Here is a 26,296-nt window from a genome sequence, read left to right on the forward strand (position 1 = left end):
GGTTAACGACAACTGCACTTCTTGTTACAATGTTCGGATTGATCCGAATGTGATCACCCAAATGGTGGAATATTCCATCGACGAAGAAAAAGTCAACAAAGTTGGGATTTCAGAGCTGGACGATGCTTACGATAGTTATAGTAATACCGAACCGAATTTAACGATAACGATGCTAATGATGACCTCGGCGACGGAAGACAGAGATCTCTTACACTTCGACTATCAGAACGACGAGATAGACCTAGTCGACAGGGGTGAGAAAGGTATGCGTCAGTACTGGAAACGGTATCGCGAACAGTCAAGCCATACCCAAAGAATCTCTACGACCATTCGGAGGGTACTCGAACGAGTCCGTTTCAAACGTAATCGTGGTGACGGTTTTGACGAATCGGAATCGTTGGTTAGTTGTGCTTATTGAATATTAAATCTCTTAGGTGTGCCGCTTCATTTGAACAAATTCCATTTATTTCGATATATAAAAATAATGAGACATCGAAAAAAATAATTTAGAAGCTTGTGACTAACGAAAAAAAAACTAATTGTTAAGACCACATAAAAAAGTATATGCCCCGAGTGAGGATCGAACTCACGACCTTAAGATTATGAGACTTACGCGCTACCGACTGCGCTATCGAGGCTGTGTGAGGTAATGGTAAAAATAGCCGATGCAACTCAGTGGTTGCTAAATAAACCATTCAAACCATAAATACTCTGATGATATGAACGAAGAATCTTGAATTCAACTTACAGTGCAAGTTACTTGAATACAACTTCAGGGATAATGAATCTTGAACGATACATTATTTAGTATCGTTAGTAGGTTAGGATATCAAATAATCTATAGGAACTTATTTCAAAAGGCTGATAGGATTTTTGAATTTTGGAATATAGAATTTCTTCTGTTGATTTTGAAACCAGATGAATTCAATAAAAAGATGAAAAATCTAACGAGTGTTACAACGCATACAATATAATTGACGCTCTTGACGAAAGTTGACGCGCATTCTTGTTAGGGGTAAATGTCCGATCTTGAACTCCTTGAGGAAGTTTTTACCAATATTTTCTTATACCTATCTATCAAATGACACGTTTAATATAAACGGAAATCGCACCATATGACTGAAGGAAGTCTTTTTAATAAAATAGAAATTTGAAATAGACATCAAGCGTTGACAAATCAATGAAAGAGAAAAATCTTTGTAATATCAAAGACTATTTTAGTCAAATTCCAGAATGCTTGAATGAAAAACGGTCAATAATAGAAGTCGTCATTTTTCCTACATCTTTCAAATACAGATAAATAAGCCAATACTCGTCAATTGTTTTTGGTTGCTTGCCTAGGACTCGGATACTCGATGCTGGACAAACCCACACATGACGGGATTAATGTGCTGATAATGACTGTCACACGATTTTAGCTAAAAAATGACACAATATCACGTTCAAATTGAGCTTAAATAAAATTATTAAATGATTCGAAGCTTTAGAGTTATCAGGGCGCGGCTGTATGCCTGGTGTTGGAAATTTGATCTCATCAGTAGCCTTCTGAGCTACGGAGGACGATTGAGGTGCTTCGTAGCATGGTAGGGAAAGCACGTCTGTCTAGCGTACTGGTTTCGTGTTTTTTTGGCTGGTTCACCTCCGGAAAAGGAGAGAAAAAAGGAGGGGCCAGAAGGGCTCAACCTTCGCTGTCAGTCACTGTCATTTTCAGCTAGTCCGTGGTTTCGTGCCTGGTCAATATCTTTTAATCCGTGGTGGGTTCATGTTAGGTGTTTATCTTTATCCGTGCCATTGTCCTAGTTCGTTCGGTGTACAATTGTAGTAACTTCGTTGTTTCCAGTGTATATCGATGTCCTTTTTTCGTTAGCGTGGGTCGTGTGTGTGATCCGGGGGTTCTTGTTAGATGTCCTTGTAGATGTCTGCATCTTTCAAGAAGCGGATGGTTGCTGTCTCGTATGCCGGGTCGTTGGATAGTGCATCCCTGATACTACCAATCGGGTACCGCGACCTAGGGGCCTCATAGAGGGGGCACTCACACAGTACATGCTCGCTGCTGTTCCTTACTTGACAGGTGTCGCACATCCGGTGGAACGGGCCATGACCGAACTCCTTGCTCTCCCTTAATTTTCCGCAGGAACAAGGAGCGATTTCCCCACCACTCTGTTTCCCATGAATCTTTCACTGCTCTCCTTATTACGTTTCTGGCATCGGGCCCAGGAACCTCTCGCGTGAGGTAGGCGCTGCTTTTTCCCAGGTTGGCCAGCTTATCCGCCTCCTCGTTTCCGCGGATTCCGGCGTGGCCGGGTACCCAGAGCAAACAGGGCGCTCGCTGAGTCTGAAACTATCAAAGTGGATGCCGCATTTGTATCAGATGCTGCCTTGGATAAGGCCGCTGCTTCGGCTGAGGAGACCGTACACTGGTCGGGAAGTCTCACGTGTATCCAGCTTCCCGGTCCTGCTCGGTGAACCTCAGCCACCGGGAGAAGCTTAGATTTGGCCACTGCGTTTATGGCAAAGTTTGCTTGGGTTTGCAGGAAGCAAGCTTGCCCATTTCCCCATGTTCGTTCCAGTAATACTCCGGTTTCCGCGCAGGCTGCAAGGGCTGGAGTTGATGGGAGAAGCTCAGAGATGGTCCGGATGGCCACGTTATAAGTTGGGGAGAGCTTTTGCACCATTTCGTCGAAGGCCCTGCTCGTGATCTCCGATCTCCGATGCTCCTGGGGTGCTTACCGGTGACGATCAGGAGAATATCATCAGCATGTACTAGAATTAGGAAGCAACAAGAAGACGCCGCTCATCGCCACGAGGAACAACATAACTGCGATCACCGATCCTTGCGGGACTCCGGTTTCTTCCTGCACTACTTTCGACTTGTAGTTTCCCACCAGTACCTGGCTCGTTCGTCCATCTAGGAAGCTCCGCAGAGAAGCCAGCATATTTTCAGTAATGCCCCATTTCTTGAGTTTCTCCAGGACCCTCGTAGTCCACGCCCGATTGTAGGCTTTCGCCAGATCAAGGGATGCAAGTTCAACTTGCTCGCCATTCTTCAAGCAGTCGTCCGAGATCTGGCCAAGGGTAGCCAGGTACGTCCCAGTGCCAAGGCCAGACCGGAAAGCATGCTGTCTGAAGTCCAGTCGTTTGGGCTGTACAAGGTGGTAGATAGTCTGCGGTTCACCATCCTCTCCATGGTTTCGTGGGTGGCTAATACCCGAAATATAAGCAATTTATTTTGATTGTACTGTTTTCACGGTGTGTCTGTAACCATTATTAACGAAAAAAAATGTCCATCCATTCTGAACTCGCCTTTCGAAAGATATAATATCCAGGCGTCTGCTGTGAAAATTTCAAAATCTTTCATCTAGGGAATCGAAAGTTATAGCAGTTACAAATTTAATAATTTTTGCGTTCGATATCTCACTAATATGCAACCATCGTGAATTTCCTCCTGATTACATCCAAATAAATTATCATCACAGTGAAATATTTCTTAAATATTTTCAGTCTTTTGAAATCTCTCATTTTCTTACCTGGCTTCATGGAAATGCGATGGTTTCCATCTTCTGGTCGGATACTAGTATTCCCTGTGTCAGTTAATTTATGTAGTAAATGTATCGTAGTTCAGCAAGTCAGTTAAATTGTTCCGAAGTGGTGCATATATGCTTTTTCCGTCCACCGTTCTCGGAAAAGGCGGGTTCTCGGGTGATCTAGCCTTTCCCATTTTTTTTCCAAATGGAACTCGTTTTCGTACCACTGCTTGAATCGAACTGGATGATGGTTGTATAACTGACAACAAATGATGCACATTGTTGTTTAAATGTTGGTTACTAGTCTTACTAACTACCCAGTACCCATGAAAGACAACATTGTTTCAGCGCGGTATTCTATGTTACCAACTATTATCATATTCAATAAAAGCAGAATCATCATACAGAGTGTAGTTACTTGTCTGTCATAGACAATATTCACACTTTGGTATGATTAGGAGATTGAAGTGCAATAATTCTGTAATTTGAATACTGTATTTTGGTTGTATTGTCTATTTTGCCATCGATATTTGTACAATGTTATTTCTAACATCCTTTGCTTTTTTTTTTTCTATTATTCGAAGAATAGGTTTAAGGTTATAGTGGATTGAGGTTGCAAATTGCATATGTGATGATAATTTATTTGGATGTAATCAGGAGGAAATTCACGGTATATATGGTTGCATATTAGTGAGATATCGAACGCAAAAATCATTAAATTTGTAACTGCTATAACTTTTGATTCCCTAGATGAAAGATTTTGAAATGTTCATAGCAGACGCTTGGATATTATATCTTTCGAAAGCCGAGTTCAAAATGGATGGACATTTTTTTTCGATAATAATGGTCCCAGACACACCGTGGTTTTCTTATTTTGATGAATCAAAATCTATATAGGGAGGAGAAATCACGCTCTATGGTAAAGTAAAGCTTATTTTATGGGAGGTGAAACTAATAATTTTTAATCATTTGGAAGACATTTTAACTTTTTTGTCAAATTTATGCGCTAAGAAGATTAAACAATGACTTCTACGCTGTAAATTAGTTGTTTATGAAAGGATTATAGAGTTCACTGTATTGGAAGTACAAAAATGATTGAATTAACTAGAATATTGGGGGTGTCCAATCTGCCCCGGGTGTTCATAATGCCCCCTGGTCCCCTACATAAAAATGAATTTCTGTCTGTCTGAACCTTATAGACTCGGAAACTACTAAACCGATTGGCGTGAAAATTTGTATGCTGCGGTTTTAGGGGCCGGGGAAGGTTCTTAAGATGGTTCGAGATCCCTCCCCACTTTGGAAAGGGGGGCTCCCATACAAATGAAATACCAATTTCTTCATAACTCGAGATATAATCAGAGAATAAATTAATTTTAAGCGAAACAAAGTTCGTCGGGTCTGCTAGTTAAATAATAAATCCTGCTTCACTTTTCGTGTTGATTTCGGTGTCATAGAACTAATGTGTTAATAATACACTCCAGACGTTTACTTCTCAATATATCTAAATTTCAGAAACTACTATTCTTTGAGTTACATATGCAATTGGGCAATGTTTGAGCGGCTGCATATTTATTTTTTTATTTTTTTAGATTTTGCAGTGCTACTACGTTCACCTGCTGTGACCCCTGGATCCTGGAAGGACATACACGATGTAATCCACTAATGACAGCCACAATGGACAGTTTATCCCGCACTTCCGCGTTCTTGTATGCCCAAATCTTAATAGATGATCAACATAACTGAAAATGAATACTAGCTGAGTAAGACTGGGGCACGATGACGACCTGAATTGAATATTTTTCCTGAATTTCGGTTAAATATGCCTAAAAAATTCTTGGTGGAGTTCCTGAAGGAATTTATGGCGGAAACTAGGATTTTTTTTGTAAATTCCTACAGGCATTTCTTAGAAAATTTTATTAGGAATTCCTTCGTAAAATCCTATGAGAATTTCTGCAGAAATTCATATAGGTATTCTTTCTAAAATACATTCAAGTTCTCTTTGGAAAATTCCTTTAGTTAGTTATTCATGCAGGAATTCATTCGGAAATTTATTAAAGAATGAACTAGTTTTCGATGGAATTCCTAAAAGACTTTTTTAAAGGACTTCCCGAGGGAATTCGTGAAGTAATGTCGGAAAGAGTTTATGAAGGCATTTCCGGAAAAATTTTTGTAGGAATTTCCGGAAGAACTTTGGGAACTTAAGGAATTCCCCAAAAAAAATCAGTAGAAACCTTTTAAGAAAATTTCCACATTTTAAAGGAATTCCTAACAAGATTCCCGAAAGCATCCCAAAAGCAATTTTAGAAGGATATTTCAAATGAATTCCCGAAGAAATTTCTAAAGGATTTTTAAATGAGTTTCTGAAGGGATCCCGAAAAAATCAAAAGAAATGGAGAATGTTGTGAAGGAGTTCCTGAGGGAAATTTCCAAGAATTTCTTCCTCCGTGTTGTCCGGAGCAGAACCGAATGTAATTTCCTATTCCACACAGATAGAAACATCCACTGAAATTTAGGCTAAAAATCATGCACATAAATGGAACGTCATTATTAGCGTGCATCGACACGAGATGTAGCCTAAAGATATACAATATTTGACGTGAAACGTCAATATTGCATACCAAGCAATCTTGTTAGGAAGAAGGCCATTTCAGCGTAAAATAGTGTAAATTTCCGCATGTCAAGTTTTACGCGCTGTTTATTTTTAATTATTTTTTTTTCTGTGTAGGTTGCTCGTTCTTGGGCCGCCAATCGCCAGACTCCCTGCAAACCGGCTGCACGCGCATCTTCCTCGATTGTATACAGCCACCGAGTGCGGGGTCTACCCCGAAGTCGACGTCCTCTTCCAGGTTCTTTTGCTGGTTTCTTTTCCGGTATACGCAGTACATGTTCAGCCCACTGTAATCTGCCACATTTTATCAGCCTGCCTATGTCTGCATTTTTGTACACTTGGTACAACTCGTGATTATTTAACCCGTCTGTGTCATTTACCATTTTCCACAACGCCGCCAAGTATTGAGCGCAGTTTTTTCCGCCATATTTTAACGTCCATGATTCATGGTCATACAAAGCGACTGATCGAATTAACGTTTTCAGAGCTAGTTTTGTCAGTGTCTGTAGGTAGCTTCCTAAAGTTACAAAAGAACTTACTGGAGGTGTTTTTAAAGGCTTACCCGGAGTTATTCTCTAGAAATTGCTTAAGGTAGTTTTAAAAGCATTCCTATGGGAATTTCATGAAAAATTGTCCAGCAACTTGCTATGGAACCCCTAGCGGAATTTCTAAAAAAAAGGAAGTAATTCCTAAAAGAATCTTCCAAAATAATTCATAAATTAATTTTCGAAGAAATGTCTAAGCAAATTCGAAAAGCCTAAAGAAATTTCCGTAGAAATCCTTAAATGAAATTCTGAGCTTCAACAGAATTATTGGAGGAATTCTGAAACAATTTCCGAAGGAACTTCTAAAACATTTTCCGTATATATTTCAAAGGAATTTGCGAATGATTTTCAGAAGGTATATCAGAGTTTCTGAACGAAGTCTTGACGGAATGTATAAAGGAATTTTCGGAGAAATCTAAGACTGTCGGAAGTTCCTTCAGGAGTTACTTTGAAAAATACTTTATATAAAATAATTTCTTCGGATATTCCTCCAGGAACTTGTTCAGGAATTCTTAATGAGATTCAATAGAGTTCTTAGAAGAATTTCTGAAGGAATTTTCGGAAGAATACCTTAACGATTTTCACCAACTTTTCCTAAACAAATTTCTAAACCAAATTTCACAAAACCCACCAGGAATTTCTTGAAAAACCCCTCCAAAAATTCATTCAAAGGTTTTTTCTATTCTTAAATATCCGCCAAGAATTGCTTCGGATATTTCTCCGGATGTCTCCGACATTCCCTTGTAGATTTCTTCAGAAATTCTTTCCGAATTTATTACAGAAGATTAAAAATTAATAAGAAAATGAAATAGTTTAAAATTATTCAACAAACAGTAAAAAAAATACTGAAAGAACTTCGGAAAAATTCATTTTCGAATGAATTCATGCAGGAAGTTCTAAAAGAATTCCCGGAGAATGTTTTAAAGGAATTGCTGGAAGAAGTTCTGAAGTACCGTCAACTGGGGGGAAGATGATCATTGAGGTGAAGATGATCATTTGATGTGTCAGTCAAAAGTGCCAAATTTGTTTATGAAACGGTAGTCAACAATATTCTCCCTTCAAGTAATGTTGCCGCTAGGTAGAAATCCGAGTTTTTCGATTATAATCATGAAAATGTATTTTGTGGAAGGAAGAGAGAGATAGTCATAAATGACGCTATTTTCGTTTCAAATATTGACTTCGTAGACTTCTTTACGTAGTAAATTCAACATTCATACAAATAACCTAGTGTATTTTGACTACTAGGTCATAATGATTTTAGTAGAGCTGTCTTGATCAACTTCACCCCAAACCAGAATACTCAAAAAATGTGTGATAATTTAATTTATTTTAATAAATGCGAACGCATTTCAGAAAACTAAAGTTGTTGATTATTGCAACGTATAGCAGTACATGTTTTGAAAATATTTGTTTCGATTTAAAATGTAAACACACATTGTTATTGCATGTTTTGTCTTAAAAATGATCATCTTCCCCCCAGTTGACGGTAATTCTTTAGGGATATTTCGAAGAAATCCCTTATGCAATATCTGGAAGGACTTTTTTTAAAGGAATTCATGGAATAATTGCCGAAGAAATTTCAGAAGAAGGAATTTCTGACAGAATTCTCAAAGAAATTTCCGAAAGCATTGCTTAAAAAATTGAAAGAGTTGCCAAACAATTTTTGAAAAAACTCCTAATAGAATTTCTTGTTGAATTCCTTAAGAAATTTCCTGTAGGAAATTTTTGTGAATTTTTTGTATGCATTCCATAAGGAATTTCCGAAAGAAATTTCATATACGATTTTCTGAAGAAATCCGTAATGGAAATTCTGAAGGAATTTTCGGAGAAATTTCTTAAGAAATTTCCGGAAGAATTCGTAAAATAATTTTATAAGGTTTTTATAAGGAAACTTTTCGGAGGAATTTACAAGGAAATACCCAAGTGGTTTTGTCAATCATATTCAAAAATTGATTTCAAAATAAAAAAATAGTTATACTGGACAAAAGATCTGGAAAATCATTCACAGTAGGGATTTAATTATTTTGCTAAATTGGTTTGCTGTCCTCATAGCACAAATAAAAAAACAAAGAAAACTTATTAAATAAGTGGCCTGGTAGATTCTAATAAATGAAAAAATAAATATTGTCAAGATAATTAATTTGCTACTTTTAACTTTAAATTCCTGAACTGCAATGATTTCCTACACCAATCCTATAAGAATGGGGCGCATTGGGCATGTATTCAAGCCTTCACAAAAGCTTATGTACTACAACAAACATAATTTGCGAGTCACCTCCGTTTAGGTGCTTGACTGAATGAAGCTTTGGCTTTGACGAATTCCAAAAATCATTTAAACATCTACTTAGTAGATCTACTAGATAAAGCCTCATTCAAACTCACAAACTAATCAACCAGCCTATTCATTAACCAAGACAATATATGTCGGTCATCACACTGACTTAGAAACACCATCACTTGAGCTAGATTTGAAATTGACGAGTTACACCTTAACAACATTTATTAGTCCTCAGTGTTATTAAAATTATGATCGGTGGCGTGCGCACCCAAAATCAACGGCGGCGGCGATATAATCGAAAAACTAGTTTGTTTTCTTAAATATGTTTTATGAAAGTTCGAAATCTGTTAATTTTTATTTAAATTCCCCTTCAAATAACTCACTTTGGCTACGAAATTTCGAGATTAGAGGAGACAGAAGAAGGAAATAAATGTTGTTCCCGGCTAATGGGAAGGATTTTTTTTTGCAGAAAAAAATCAGCGGATCCATTTGGTTCACATGGCGAGCGTAATAGGCGTTATGAAAATCACTCTTTCATCCCTGATAATGATATAGGGTAAGACGGTATAATATGCCCCCCTAAGGCAACTCCTTGATAACTTTATACTTTTCAACGCAATTTATGCAAACTTTGTGTTATTTGCTAGTCCAGGAAGTCGCAAATGTATTGCCCATGAGTAGTCATATAAAAATATTACAGATAACACGTAATAAAGCTTTTTTGAAAAGTCGTGAAAAAATGGATTTCAAAAAGTGCCTGGGCAATACGCCCCACCTTAACCAAAGACGTTTCATAGCCCTTCATTAGTATTTTATCAATCCCATGATAAAAAGATTACAAATCCTTATGTGCTTGACATTAAAAAACCAACGTGAGTCCATTTAAGCAGGTTGGAATTACATTTTAATAGTTTCCATATAACTTGGTAGCAACTGCTGCAAGCTCGCCGCGCTTGTGTCCAGTTGGTAAGGGCATATCGTCCTGCCTACACTGGGGCGTTTTGACCAGTGAAACATATTTTTGAAAAACGTTACATTTTTGAAGATGGAAGCAATTTTATATCATATTAACCACTGAGAAAAGTTATCTTGTTGCCCAACTGAGTGTTCCAGTGCAAGTTTTGCGGACAGTATGCTAACGTCGTTCCAGAATCCAGCAAAAAACATTGAAAGTTACATCAAAACAGTAACTTTTTGTATTTTTCTATTCTTTTTTTTACGTAATACAAAAATACTCCGAAATTCACATAGGATGATGGTTTTACAAATATTTATAGGTACCAACTGATTTTGACCCTTAGTTATAGTTTTCTAGAAATCAAAGTGGGGCGTTTTGGCCAGGTGGGGCGCATTATACCGTCTTACCCTCCCTATGTATTACATCTGTTACACAAATATCCGAAACGCTTTTAAATATCTAATAACACCTAATAGCACGAAAACATCATTCGTCTGATTTGTCTGCTAAGCGTACTCCATTATCCTTCCTACCGGTGACTAATCCCTACTTATTTTAGGCATCCTTGGTCGATTCGATGAATGAAAATGCATCCAACTGTTCGTGGGAAGCGGTCGATGAGCGCAGTGCACCATCGTCGGGAGCGAATTCGTCACAGCAAATTACCGGCAGCGTCCTGTGGGTTCCAGACCATGCAGTATCACGGTGCACGACTTGCCAGACAGAGTTTTGGCTCGGTCGACGGAAACACCATTGTCGCTCATGTGGACAAATTTTCTGCGCTGACTGTTCCGAGTACTGGGCACCGCTTTCCGACGGGAAAACGGTTCGGTTGTGCGAACCGTGCTACCAGACCGTGTGCGGCAAGATGACTGTATGTGACCGTTGTAGATAAAATTGTCAACATTGCCATGTCTCATCATCCACTATTTTTCAGAATAGCCATCAACCGTCAACGAGCGGTAGCGTTATTGTAAATAATACCACCACCAACAACTATAATAGCAATAGCATGAATGGAAGTGTCCTAGTAGCTACCAAACAGCACAATGCATCATCTTCATCATGTGTAAATCAGCTATCGAGCAGCAGCAACCATGCGACACATGTATTGATGACAACTGTTAGCACTGCACCGGTCAGTGGTGTGCCCAAAAACTTAGAACATTGCAAACACATTGTCACTGCGGTCACCAGCACTTCATGCGGTGTCAGCGCCAACAGTGGGTCCGATCGCGAAGCTTGTAAAGCCACTACTGCTACAAACTAATTGCGCATCTTAACTAAAAAAAAACCCTTTTTGTGTTTCGCATCGCATCTAAGTCCCCATGGTTTCTTTAAGCTTCAGTCTCTTTTATTTATATTCTCTACTGTAGTTTATTTTTTTAACATGCCTTTCCACAATGTATAATGAATATCTTTATTTTATTTATTATTTTACCCTTACACTGGAGATCAAAAATGTTGATATATGTTCCACAGAGCGAGGAATAAGGTAAACCATATTGAAAAGTTGAATGTTCTTTAAGAGATGAAGCTTTTTCGAACAGATGAGTAAAATATATATAAATGCAACATATAATGTTACAAAATGGTAAATAAATTGATATAAATATAACTCAACAAAATCAATGAAAAAACAAGCCGTATATAACAAAATACATAAATGAAGAAATATAGCAAGCAAAATATTAATAAAAAGTCTGTGAAGATCATGATCCGTATACACACACATACAAAATTATTCATAGAGATATTAAATCAAAGAGTGAATGCCGTACTGTGAAATGGCAAAAAAAACAGCTGAGTATGCATGTCTCCTAAAACAATTCGAATTTTCTTAAGGTGTGATTCATTGTTTCCACTTTTGCACAGTACCGTGAAGTACCCTAATTTCGCGCACTTAAGATCTGACAAAGTTAAAACGTTCATAAAAAACCCAGATTAATCCACCTAGCAGTGATGGAGCCTTTCTCGTGAGTTATAAAAATAGTATTTTGGTCATAACTTTTGAGCCCATAGTCCGATATAACTAATTTTCAATAAGAAACAATGGACAGGATTCCGCGTCGAATGCAACTTGTTGAGAGCAAATCGGTTAAGGATAAGTGCCTAAACAATGAGTGAGAAATTTTCACGCGCTTGCTTTTGGTATGAAAATAACTTCTGAGCCCATAGTCCGATCCGGCCAATTTTCAATAGGAAACAATGGGACAGCACTATGCGTCGAATGCAACTTGTTGCGAGCAAATCGGTAAAGGATAAGGGCCTGAAAAATGAGTGACATTTTTGCATTGTTTTGCGCACACATACATACACACACACATACACACACACACACACACACACACACACACACACACACACACACACACACACACACACACACACACACACACAGACATCACCTCAATTCGTCGAGCTGAGTCGATCGGTATATAACACTATGGGTCTCCGGGCCTCCTATAAAAAGTTCACTTTCGGAGCGAACATATAGCCTTTACGTATACTTTGTATACGAGAAAGGCAAAAACATGTAGTGGCCATTTGGAAACATTTGCTGCTGCATCACGTAGTAGAAGGATTCTAGGTTCTCAAAAAAATGTTACTTGCAAATTTTGCTGCTATTTAAAAAAAAAATGGAGCATGAATTTGAGACCGTTGTATGCTCCTTATTTCGCGCAAGAAAATAGGATAGTTCCTAATTTCGCGCAAAAGTGTTCCTAACTTCGCTCATGTTTGAAATTGAATATCGTTATTGGTTTGATGAAATATAATCAATTAACCAATAGAAGCATGCATCCATTGTTCAAAATATGCAGATAACGGTATCAGACAGCCGTCAGTGACCCATTCTTTAGTCGAAATGGTATGTGCCTATATTTCGACCCTGGAGCTTTGCTTAGATTTTACTTCATGCATTTTAGTTGACACAAGTCATAATTCCTAAAATATCGTTTGCTTCTGAAATATAAATCATATTTTAAGAAAAAATGCATTGTATGAGCAATGTTTAGCTGGTGTATAAAAAAAAGTTTAAATTTTCGAGACGTTATGAAAGAAAGTCTTAAATTCCGCTATCTCTTACATAGGACATCTTCAAAAATGTGTTTTATTCAAGACATCTTCAATATTATATACATCATTGAAAAAGCTGCTGTAGTTTTATCTTAAGTTTAGCATCATCATTTTACCCTGTCCATGGATAAGGGGCTTGACGTTGATATTTCAAGTGTCTTAAAAAGATTTTTATTTTATTTTTATTTTTGTTGTTTAATAGAGTGCTTTTTTCAAACAAATGTTAAGTTCAACACTAAATTAAAAATTAGGATATTTTTCCATTTTTTATATCTCTTTCACAAGAATATCGTTATTTTAATGGTAATGGTTTGAAAATAAGCTCCGTAGAGAAACTTTTATCACATCTTACTTAAATAAGGTCAACAGTTATACCAAACACTTGAGGTACCATGCCTCCAAGTTAACTAATGGTTAGTGTCGTACGATCTAACAACAACTGCCTATTGGTAAATTTGGAGGTGCCGGCAGGGCTCAGTAGGGGTCTAACTAACATAACTCTAATACTAACAAGACCCTGAAACAAACGCTTATCCAAATAGCATACATATATTTATACTTGTAGTAGTAGCTAACAATAATTCATTTTGTACCCGTATAGCTGAAGTAGAATTTTAGTAGTGAAAAGTAGAATTTGTAGATTTACTAATTTGGCATTGGAGATAGTGAATGTATCTATTATATCTTCTCGATAATCTTTTGATTTTAGTCTCTCTAGCTGCATGGATCAACGCAAAAAAACTGTTTCTCTCTTCCTTCTATTAGGTTAGTTAGAAAAATTAGCGGATATATAGGGGACATGACTTAGTGTTTCTCGTATTAAGACAAATTCGCTGACCTTTACCTTATAAAAAAATAAATGACCGATAGTAAAATAAATGACTGAAATTTAAAGATATCAAATAAATAATAAAAAACGAAATAAATACATGACCATCGGTGGACAGATAGACAAGAGACAGAGTTCTGTTTAGAATAGTTAATTGAGACCATTGCACTCACAAGATAGAGAATAACTAGTACCACTATTATTGCTACAAGACTAATAACTTGACCACTTACGGAAATGAGGATAGACCATATCCCAACTAACATTTTTGGTGCTAAAAGCTTCAACTTCTAGCCTTTGGCTGTATAATATTTGAATAAAAGCAGCCAATGCTTCCCTTCCCGCAAATAATCCCTTAAACTTCAACTCGACTATTACCCAAATATCTATCAGCTAGTCAGTGTGCCGAATATATTCAATCTTTTATCGTTTATGCAGCTTTCATATAGTCATAAAACAGCTCTATCTGAATTAGCAACAAAGCTTATCGGTTAAGAGCTCCCCAACTAACATTTTTGGTGCTAAAAGCTTCAACTTCTAGCCTTTGGCTGTATAATATTTGAATAAAAGCAGCCAATGCTTCCCTTCCCGCAAATAATCCCTTAAACTTCAACTCGACTATTACCCAAATATCTATCAGCTAGTCAGTGTGCCGAATATATTCAATCTTTTATCGTTTATGCAGCTTTCATATAGTCATAAAACAGCTCTATCTGAATTAGCAACAAAGCTTATCGGTTAAGAGCTCATGTATGTAACTGAGTTGCTTGTTAGCAACTTCCCATATTACGGTGAGTAGCATTCACAATGAAAACGTTTTTGCTGTTGTTATAGCACTAACAATATAGCGTAATGGCGCTATAAATGAACTAACGAAGCTTTTAGGCAACTTCTGTACCTTTGAAGATTACACAACGTTTAAGTAAACCTATTACTGCTTCTTTTAATAGCATATCAGTATGGAACGTCAAAACCGCTATGTTTACATTTGATTTTTGTTGCCGGAGCTGTGTATGAGCTATTGATTTCTGTAATGCAGCTACAAAGATATTCACCTGCTCTTATAGCAACTGACAAAGCGCTGTCATTAATGCTAGCAGATAGCGTAAGGCCGATGACATAGTGACGCGTGTGCGTGCGCGAACGCGTCCAAGACAAAAGGAATCCTCTTGCTGATATTCTGCTTCACGAGTGCTTAGACGCGTTCGCGCACGCACACGCGTCACTATGTCATCGGCCTAAGAAAACAAACCATTTAGAAGCGATATTTCTGTTGACGGCTATTGTTAAACGATTAGCAGCAACGTAGCATCTATACAGGTCGAGAAAATGTTGCCTAAAAACAATTTCAGCGATTGATGATGGATAAAAGTTAGCCAACAGAACATGCTGATAGATGTTTGAATAATGGTTGAAATAATGCTGAAAGCATAATTTTTAAGCTTATGTGCTGAAAGCAGCATGTAGGCCTCTTTCTAACGTTTATACAGCATGAATCTGAAAATAGCGTTAATAGAACAACCTATAGGGTATGCGAAGAAGCACATCCATAATTTTCTTTGTTATTTACATATGTCAAAGTGACGGTGATGACAGAGCAGCGGCCATTGAATCAGGAGATCAGGAGTTCGAATCTAGGTAGCAACAAAATTGATATTTGAGTTTTCACAAAAAAAACATTGAATAAACTTCCGAAATTTACTCTCCTCTCAAATAATATTTAATCAAATTGAATTCAGTGGCTGTATAAAACTTATTTAACAGATTCAAAAAATCTGAATAAGCGCCATTGAAGCGAATTATATTACTAAATAGTTTAGTAAAGATTGAGAAAAAACTGTGTAACATGCTGTAAAGTAGTTGTGCAGACACGTCAAAAACAGCTGAATAGATTCGCCAGATTTGCTGGTAAAAGCATTGAATAGAAGTTCTTGATCATATGTATAGCACACATATTCAGCTTGAAGCCGTATAGACGAGTTGAAATAACATTTACATTGACATTAAATGTTAGTTGGGATGATGCGTTCATCCACTATTATATTGAATATTGTATACCCTGAATCTGAATAACTGAATTTTAGACCTCATTATTTTAATAAATAATAAAGGTTTGAATATTAGAAAAGGGAATAGAACTTGACCAAAAAAAATGCAATTACGGAACAACTGGACAGAAATTTTGTATAATGATCACTATTAGACTACTGAAACTTTAACATATGACATTACTGTGACTGATAGGATACAATTAACTCGACGACGTATTGACAAACATCCGATACTCAACCATTTATTACAATAGTACTTAAATTAATCTATTTTGAAACTACCCTACCAGAATGATATCATTACATCTTTTATTCGAAATTGTTACTTGAAATGGCAACAGTACCACCCGTTGTCAACATAGACTACTATTAGGTATTGAATGTCGGCTCCAAGTAACTAATAATTAAATTTACATGTTAACTACTTATTCAGAAAACATCTATGTACATGTTGAGCTTCCATTATTTGTTCGGTTTATAATTGACAGACTGTAGATAGAAAGAATAATGTATCGGTATGATCACAATACAAACCCAGGCCGCAGTGACCTAGTGAGCAACATAGCTTGAGTCGTCTGCTAGTATTGTGTATCACATGGAGAGCCCAGCCGAGATACCAGTCTATTAAGACTACAACTGGTCAACTCTCGAAAAAAAAAAAAAAAAAAAAAGTTTAGCATCATTTTACACATCGCACATTTTAGCATCATTTTACTTATCGGATTTGGTAGCTATTGCAGGCACTGATCTATAAGATTTTTCAAGTCAACATTAGTCGATGTCGGTGGTTATCCGCCTGAAAATTAGATAAAAAGCGTATGGGCATGAACTCTTCGGGTTCTATTCAGTTGGCCTTTGTATTATATTGCTTTTGTTTCATTAGAATGTTGCAAATGAAACTACGCAACAACAATAAACGAAATTAGGCACCATAATTACTCTCATATACCTAATTTCGCTCACAAAGCGAAAGTCTAAATAAACACAAAATACATAAAATTTTACACTTTTCAATAGTAATGACGAATAAACATATCCAACAGAGCATAATGGATACAAATATTTCCAAAAAGTAGCCAGTTTTGTACAGTAAAATCATTTGTTTACTTGGGTCATGTTCTTCGTCGCTGTGCTAAGCACAAGCAAATATGGCGGTCGATATGAGGATCAAATTGAAATAATTTGGTGTACTAAACCAAGTTTGTTTCTCAAATTTTTTCGTGAAAAACGTTCAACAACAATGATATTTTGTACTCCAGATTTTTCCAGATTTTTCACTGGTACCTAAAAATTGAAAAAAATAAATGATTTTATAATGCGCGAAGTTAGGGCGCGCGTGAAATTAGGGCACATCACGGTACATCGCGATTTGCCATTTGTTGGCATGCCCATGCACAGTGGCGGGCCCCCATATAAATGCCGGACTTAATATGTTGCTCGAATTTTTCACCGGGCTTCCGCCATTGTGCCACGTAGCGTGTTTTCAATGCCGTATACACGTAGACCTAAAATGGCGGTTCGAGCTGTAGTATGAAATATTACGCATAGGCATTACAATTTTTATCAATATTGTGATTAAGGCATAATTTGTCTTGTTAAACCAATTAACATGTTTTGTCCATCGGGATCTATCGACTTCATTCTGGGCTACGATGTATTTTTGCTTTTGTGAATGGGCCCTTATTCTTGAAGAACGTCAAGTACAAGACAGGTTATTTGTACCAGTCGTCCAGAAAACAATATTTGGACTCATGTCAGGGAATCAAGCAGTCTACGAGGACATATAGAAAAACTTCGTAGTCAAAAAATTTGCATACGGAATTGGACATTACGGCAATTTTGGAAGCAAGAGGGGGTACCACAGGTACAGCAACTCACTTCTTCTGAACAAACAGCGGTTGCCAAGTTCTAGTCTACCGTATCACGAGATGAGTGTCTGCTAGTCAACATCGCTTTGGAGGGAGTAATACGAAGGGCAGCGATTGACACGAGTGGTACGATTTTCACGAAGTCCGTCCAATTATTTGGTTTCGCCGACGACATTGATATCATGGCACGTAACTCTGAGAGGATGGAGGAAGCCTACATCTGACTGAAAAGCGATGCGATGGATTGGACTAGTCATTAACACGTTGAAGACGAAGTACCGTCAAACGGGGTGACTTGCAACAGCGGGGTGACTTGCAACACTTGGGTTTTCCACAAGTTTTTGTTTTTTTACAATAAAAATATACCCAAACATCGACTTATGTCATCACGCATCTCTAGTTTACATTGTATTTGTTGTGCCTAGTTGGTATTTAGGTGCAAATATAACTCACTGTTGTTTTTTTGTATTATTTTGTGAAACTGTTTCGTCAATTGAAAGTCGAACGTCGTAAATCGTAAGTTCGTATAGCAAATTGAAAATTATTTCACCAAAATCGATCCCCTCTCCGGTTACAGTATCTAATTAGTTATGTAATTCCGCAAAAACTATAAAATAATAAAATTGTTTGTTTTTGAAATATCAACTTTTTTGAAATTTGACCCCCTGCGGGGTGACTTGCAACAGCTGATACTCGATAGTTTTATTTTTCAAAAACTGCTGATTCAGTTATTAAATATTTTTTCTTTAAACTAGCATTGATTTTATGTTACAGAATTCCTTTAGCATGCCGCGAAACTACAAGAAACCTGCAGGAAGTCGCATGTATGCTAATTTTTCAAAGAAAACTTTGATGAAGGCAGCGGTAGAAGTTAAAAAACAAATTGTTTATCCGGGAAGCCGCTTGGCGTAAGATTTGTCCCCAACAACAATTTCACATTATCTAAATACATTTATTATTATTTATTCAGACTAAGGCCGAAGTGGCCTGTGCGGTATATAAGAGTCTTCTCCATTCGGCTCGGTCCATGGCTACACGTCGCCAACCACGCAGTCTATGGAGGGTCCGCAAGTCATCTTCCACCTGATCGATCCACCTTGCCCGCTGCGCAGCTCGCCTTCTTGTGTCCGTCGGATCGTTGTCGAGAACCATTTTCACCGGGTTACTGTCCGACATTCTGGCTACGTGCCCGGCCCACCGCAGTCGTCCGATTTTCGCAGTGTGAACGATGGATGGTTCGTCTTTCTTAGAGGGGCGGGGTTTCAATGCAGTTTAGCGCTCCATGCTAAAAAATTTAACATTATCGAATAAGGGCAATTCTTATATAAAGAAGAAGAAGAAGACAAAAGATGATATTTGAAAGGAATGGCACGGGAATGCTTAAAAATGCTTCTCAAACATTCTTGAAACAATTTATACAAAAGCGGTGCGGGATGGACTTTCCTTATATTGTATAAAGAAGAAGAATTTTATTTTGTGATATTGCACTCTATACAGTATAAGATGTCTAGAATTTGTGAAAAGAGTTTTAAAAATTTCACCGAGTGCTTTCCGGTGCTATTTTTTAATATCTGTCGGCTTCTTCTTCTTCATGCTAATGCTTATTCGCTAATAGACGGAAGCGGAATTGGCGTTTATGTTTAGCTTGGCGTAACTAATAAACCTTTTCTTAAACTATTTTACGTAGAATTGCGCTAAGTAGACAGTGTTCTGCAATGAGATTGTATGAAAACTTTCCTACGGTCGTGAACATCATTCTGAAGGTTGTTGATGTTGACAACAAAATGCCTTTTTTCTAAGGTGACGGTCAAATAATAAGGGTGGATCAATATTTCGACGACAATCAAAACCCGTTATCAGAGCAGAAGTATTTTGGGCATGATGCTAACTTGCAAGAAAAAATATACCTGACGAAAATTGTATTTAGAAATCGCCAGTGACACATTTTAAAGCGACAGAAGGGGCGGAATAATGTTTGTTATACAAAGGCTTCTGAATAGTTTTTCCCACAGACATCCCAGAAGCAAGCAAAAACAAAAATATCTTACTACGCATAAATAGTATCAACAGCTACATACGTTTAACTTTAGCAATTCTTACTTTCATTCTGTTCGATTCACCGTTCTATCAAAACTCATTGAGGAGCACGGTGTGTTTATTTCCTCATTTATCCTCAACTCTTCGTGTCTGACAAATGCATTCGCTGCAGAATAGAAACACAAAGAACGATAATCGAAACACACTCTCTCTGGTCTTTTTGAGGAGTGCGAAAGACACGCACATTTCGACTACTCTGAGTATGCCAGCCCTGCTTACATCCATCAACTGATACTCATTAGGCACATTGTTTTCTGCAACATTTTTAATACAATACCAATATTCTGGAGCGAAAAGACCGGTTATCCAATTTTTTTCGCTTGTATGGTTACCCAGATTTGAGTAAAGGTACCCACCCATATTTTGCTGAACCTGGGTCAGTTTGGCATATTTCTGGATGGATCCAAGATTCCACTGCTACCGGATTGAGGCATGCTGCCTCAAAGTGGGGGAGAATGTTTGAGCTTTTCGTACAATGTTATTAAGGACATAGTTGGAAGAGTACCACGATGGCAGTCAATATGGCACCGGACCTTCCACGGGTCAACCCCACACGTCCCGCACTCCTCTCCCACCAACATTCGGATGCATCGAACAGCATCGAATAAAAGTCTAATATTGAAATTACTAACCTGTTCACAGCATATTTATTCACTTCCTATGATAATGGACATGTGTATCCAAAGAGTCCTTTGAATTTCGGCTCGAATATTATCCTAAATCAGCAGTTTCGTGCCAATTTAAAAGCGGTTCGCGATTTGGTGGGTTTATCACTGCACTTCACTACTTCTCAAAGGGCACGCAAAAAATCAAGTTTTTACTCACTTCCCTGCACATGAGCAGCCCGAAATGTTGATGGAATGCAAATTAAACATCACTTTTCGAAATCAGTCACTCGTTTAAACCGAAAACTTAATATAAACTGCTATTTTTGCCCGAAAAAAATGATTAAAAACTGATCGCGGAGCGAATGTAAACACCGCGGTGCACCGGCACCGACAGCAGCAAACTAATAAGTAGGGTGGTTCAAAAAATAATGTTGCTCCGCCACGCTCAGTCGATTATGATTATAAATTGGGTGTCATCCAATGGTTTGGGCTGGTTTGAATAGAGGCTTACCGTGCACAAGTCGTTTCAGGTTTGTATGAAAGTTGATATGCCGAGGTTGAATTTAACATTATTCTGATTCTGGCACTCCGTCATTGGGCGCTAGCGAGGGGGAGACCATATGACTGGATGAAATATTCAAGAGCTTCAACTCCATAGACAATCCATATTAAATGGTCGTTCCAATAGTTGGGAGTCGATTTTAATCGAGGTAGCGAATCTATCGCATGATAATTAGGCTTCTCAGAAGGCATCAGTGAAACGTGCAATTCAACAAAAAACCCAAAATTTGTCTGTGATATCTATCGCACCAGGGGCAGATACTTCATACAAAAAGTATGACATAAGGGTGAGTGGGGTATAAAATGCTATATTTGTGTTACGCAATCAATGGATCTTTCCTGCCTGCGGTGCGATTTTCGTTCAGTGAAGTCTCTGGAATGTTGCTTTCAGATATGTGGGTTCTCTTTTCGCCAGCGTTTGGAGGGGAGGCGCCGTAGCCAGTGTAATAAAAGTTTTAGTTTCCCATACTAGTTTTCATACAAACTTGAACCGGCTTGCGCTCAACCAGTTTTTGTTCAAATCGGTTTTTTGAGGACACTCGGAGCATGGGACGGAATCGAGTGAGCGTGGTGGAGCTGGGTCGTTTTTTGAACCACCCTACTAATATTCTTTGTTATTTTATAAATACGACACCAATACTACTACAGTATATGACAGTTTTTATTGTACCAATACATTCAAAGCTTTGTTTTGGTACTCAACCCACCTTCACCTTAACAGCAGTCGAAGAAAACTGCACCTGGCCACTATAAACAGAAAAACCCGATGTGCTTCAGTAAAGGTGTGGACCAAAGTCTCAGAGCCTGTATTAGTCGAAAAAGTAATGTTAACATTACCACCACAGTAGGCGGGCAGAGTGAAACGTCACGTCTGTTATAAAAATTGTACTGAATATACCAGACGTGACGTCACATTCGGTCGCCTTCGGCCATTTTCGGCAACCCAGCTGAGAGTTTCTCTCTCAAAAGAGAGAATTTTTGTTGAACAAATACTACTTTAAGGTTTGGGCCACACCTGTAGTAAAGCACATCGAGAAAAACCTTTACTCCACGGTATACAGAAGACAAGGTAGGCTCGTAAGCAAATTGACACTTCATGAGTGACGCAAATTTTATCGCCACATGTTGGAGTACAAAAGTAGGCATGCTGAAACCATAGAGCATCGTCTCGGTTCAGCTTGTGCGAAGATAGTAGTGACGACATATGTTTACATTCAAACTGAATGTTTATATACGTGCTGAGCCTGCCTTGTTTTTGTATGCCGTGCCTTTACTCAATTCTCTGAGTTCTCTAGGGGCCCTCCTTAGCCGTGCGGTAAGACGCGCGGCTACAAAGCATGTTGAGGGCGGCTGGGTTCGATTCCCGGGGCCGGTCTAGGCAATCTTCGGATTGGAAATTGTCTCGACTTCTCTGGGCATGAAAAATATCATCGTGTTGTTAGCCTCATGATATACGAATGCAAAAATGTGGTTACCTGGCTTAGAAACCTCGCAGTTAATAAACTGTGGAAGTGCTTTTAATGAACACTAAGCTGCGAGGCGGCTCTGTCCCAGTGTGGGGATGTAATGCCAATAAGAAGAAGAATTCTCAGAGAAGTGATCTAGTCCTTAATAAATCTCCAATAACACCATTTTACATTTAAAATGGTCAATGCATACTTTCTCCCCCTATTTGGCAATTAAAAGTGAGGTTAGGCTTCGAAAAATTTCAAAACTGGAATCAAAATTTACGCTTTCTTATCACTTCAATTGTATGAATCAAAGCAGGGTTTTCGTTATCAAACATTTTCTTCGATTTTAAGCACAAGAAACAGTGCATAGAACGTGTCAATCATCAATTTATCGAATGATGATCCTTTGTTTTTAACCTAACTTTTATCTGTTAATAGCATGATTAAAGGTTCGATTTGTTTATTTTTTTTGTAATCGCAGGTTAATAAAAGAACGTCTGTTTTGCTTGAGTGTTAGATAAGAAGTGAAAATTTATTCAAACAAATTACGTTACTAAGCATGTATGGAATCGCAGGTTACTATGTTTCACCAATACTCCTCCCTAATCTTCGATTCCTACAAATTGTTTGAATGCTCGAAGCTTTTGTTTCATCAACGCTTTTGTCAATCCATCTGCTGGCTGTTCATTGGTATTGATGTAACTTACTTCAATTGCTCCTTGGATTAATGCATCCTTCACAAAATGATAGCGAATATCCAGATGTTTTGTTCTTGGCTTATACCCTTGGTTTTTCGCAACACATATGGCGGATTGATTATCGCAACGAATAGGGATTATGTTTTCTTCAAATATTTGCGACTGAAAATGCCTCCACCAAAATGCCTCTTGAACAGTTCGGGAAAGTGCGAAGTATTCAGCTTCACACGACGAAAGAGCCACTGTTGTTTGACGTTTCACATTCCAAGATACTGCTCCTCCCATAAACGTAAACACATATCCAGAAGTTGATTTTCTCGAGTCAGGATCTCCTCCCCAATCCGCATCTGTGTAGCCCGTTAGTACAGATTCACGATCCCGACTGTAGGTTATTTTGTGTCCGCTAGTTCCACGCAGATATCTTATGATTCGCTTCACTGCATTCCAATGTTCACGTCCAGGGTTGTTGCAAAATTGACTGACTTGATTTTACAGCGTAACTGATATCCAATCTCGTTGCTTGAGCTAAATACGTTAAACAACCAACAGCTTCTTGGTATGGAATTTGCTTCATTTCATTTATTTCTTCTGGCGTGCTAGGACACATTGACTGGTTTAGCTTGATACTAGCTTCTGTTGGAGTTAGGACTGGATTACAGTTTTCCATTTGGAACCGACGTAATATACTTCTTACATATTGTTCTTGATCAATAGATAGTGTACCCTTTTTTCGATCACGTTCTATCCGCAATCCAAGACAAACATTCGCCTCACCTAAATCTTTCATCATGAAGCGACTATGCAGGAACTGCTTCAACTTCCTCTTCTGTTTGTTGTCATTCGTAAAAATCAGAAAGTCGTCCACATATATGGTAACAAAAAGCATCTTATCACCATTTCGACGATAGTAAAGGCAAGGGTCAACCTTCGAACGGGACAGACCAAAATCTTTCAATGCAGCATCCAGTTGATTATTCCAGACTCTACTCGACTGCTTTAGTCCGTAAAGTGCTCTTCGTAACCGACAAACACGTGTTCCATCCTTGGCGAACCCTTCTGGTTGGTCCATATATATTTCTTCATCTTCCAATTTACCTTGTAGAAAAGCTGTGACTGCGTCCATTTGGTCAATATCCAAATTGTATTTCACTGCCACGGCCAATAAATATCGGATGGTAGCATAACGTACAACCGGCGCATAAACTTCATCATAATCAATTCCCGGTCGTTGAGAACATCCCTTCACCACCAGGCGTGCTTTGTATCGTTCGATAGTTCCATCTGCCGCACGCTTCGTCTTGAACACCCATTTGTTACGAATCGGTTTCCCTATTATGGGTAGATTCGTCAAATCCCACGTGCGATTATCCATGAGAGCTTGCATCTCTTCATTCATAGCAGTAATCCATCGATCACGATCTGGTTGACGCAGCGCATCATCGTAAGATTGTGGGTCGTCAGATAACATTCCAATAACATCATTTGACATCGGGGAGTAAACGAATTTAAACTGATATAATCTTGATACCTGCCTGGAGTTCTGCGCTCTCTATCGCTGCGCCTCACCCCATGTTGCTGCTCAACTGGCCTGTTAAATTGCGAAGGGAGCGCAAGATCATCGTCTTCATCTAGGGATTCGAAATCGCTCTCATCGCTTTCTGATGCATGGATTGGATCTTCTATCTCGACCGGAATTCCAGCATCACCTGCATCGCGTTCTTTTGGTTCTTCGATTGTGTATAGTTCCATAAATTGAACAGCTGGACAGTTGTCTATTTGCAAGTTGAAGTTTTGAGGTTTGCCTTCATTAACCACAATAACGTCTCTGCTAATAAAAACTTCTTGATTGGTGGGATTATACAATCTGTAGCCTTTGACGTCTTCCGCATATCCGATCAGAATAGCTTTATGTGACTTCATGTCGAACTTTCTCCTTTTTGCTTTGGGATATGCACCAGTGCTGTTGATCCGAACATCTTGAGATGACGTAAATCTGGCTTTCTTCCGGACCATGCTTCTTCTGGTGTTATTGCATCTAATGATCTCGTAGGACTTCGGTTTATCAAATATGCTGCCGTCGAAACTGCCTCTGCCCAAAACTTCTTTGGTAATTTTGCATCGTTGAGCATGCTTCGGGCTTTCTCCACGAGTGTCCGATTCATCCTCTCTGCTACTCCATTCTGCTCTGGAGTGTATGGACAAGTTCTTTGATGACGAACTCCGTCCTTCTCTAAACTGCTCTTGAAAAGTTTGTTCACATATTCAGTACCATTGTCCGTTCTTAATATCTTCAATTTTCGTTCAGTTTGGCGCTCTGCCATTGACTTGAACTTTGTGTATGCTTCAAAGGCTTGGCTCTTCTTCTCCAAAAAATACAGAAACACCTTCCTTGTTGCATCATCTATAAATGTCATCACAAAACGACTGCCACCTATTGACGGGACTTCTATTGGGCCAACCAGATCTGAATGAACTAAATCCAATGCAGCATCGGCTCTTGATGAACTTGATGGAAACGGATTGCGCGAATGCTTGCCTTCAATGCATGCGATACATTCTGGAACAACATCATTCTTCAACTCGATTCCATCCACTATCGTTGCAAGTTTTCTTAGACTTTGATAGTTCAGGTGCCCCATGCGTTTATGCCAAACTTCGGAGCTAAATGTTAACATCGAATGTTCAGCTTTCCGGTTCAATCTATACAGACCACCAATTTGCGTTCCAGAAGCAATAACGTTGCCGTTGTTTTCACGTACCTCGCATTGGTCAGCAGAGAAGACTACAGATAAACCCTTTTCACATATCTTGCTGACAGAAAGAAGGTTCGTTGCCAGTTCTGGAATCTGCAGTACGTTTTTAACTTCGATTGGACCTTCTTCTAGTTGTAGGTTCATCACACCCTTTGCTACGGACATCATACAACCATTGTTGGCAGTTCCAACGGGATGTGACATTTGCTGCTGTTTCACAAAACCTTCGGCACATCGGGACATATGACAGGTGGCTCCTGAGTCAAAGTACCATTCTCGTTCATCAACATCACCCATTGCAAATACTCCGCATAGTGCCTTGCTTGTCTTCGGGTGTTGCTGCTGTTTCATCGGACATTTTGCTGCATAATGGCCTTGCTTCTTGCAAT

The 26,296-nt window shown here is 38.5% G+C and overlaps 1 protein-coding gene and 1 non-coding gene across 13 annotated transcripts in view; one reads left to right on the plus strand and one right to left on the minus strand.

Moving 5' to 3' along the window:
- LOC134220025 (myotubularin-related protein 3) overlaps positions 1 to 11,637 on the plus strand; it is a 136,446-nt gene extending 124,809 nt beyond the window's left edge. For 6 of the 12 annotated variants that reach the window (XM_062698957.1, XM_062698955.1, XM_062698956.1 and 3 more), the window contains 3 exons: positions 2 to 400; positions 10,473 to 10,787; positions 10,851 to 11,637. In XM_062698957.1, coding sequence (XP_062554941.1) covers positions 2 to 400; positions 10,473 to 10,787; positions 10,851 to 11,183 — 1,047 coding nt within the window. In that variant the 3' untranslated portion in view covers positions 11,184 to 11,637. Of the gene's footprint in view, position 1; positions 401 to 10,472; positions 10,788 to 10,850 lie in introns of those variants that run through there. The other 6 variants (XM_062698964.1, XM_062698963.1, XM_062698965.1 and 3 more) reach the window with 4 other exon arrangements.
- On the minus strand, positions 566 to 638 carry Trnam-cau (transfer RNA methionine (anticodon CAU)). Its single transcript has one exon. It is a non-coding gene; the product is annotated as a tRNA-Met (tRNA).
- Positions 11,638 to 26,296: the final 14,659 nt, after the last annotated feature.

This window comes from Armigeres subalbatus, chromosome 3 (assembly GCF_024139115.2).
Source record: "Armigeres subalbatus isolate Guangzhou_Male chromosome 3, GZ_Asu_2, whole genome shotgun sequence".
Lineage (NCBI taxonomy): Eukaryota > Metazoa > Arthropoda > Insecta > Diptera > Culicidae > Armigeres > Armigeres subalbatus.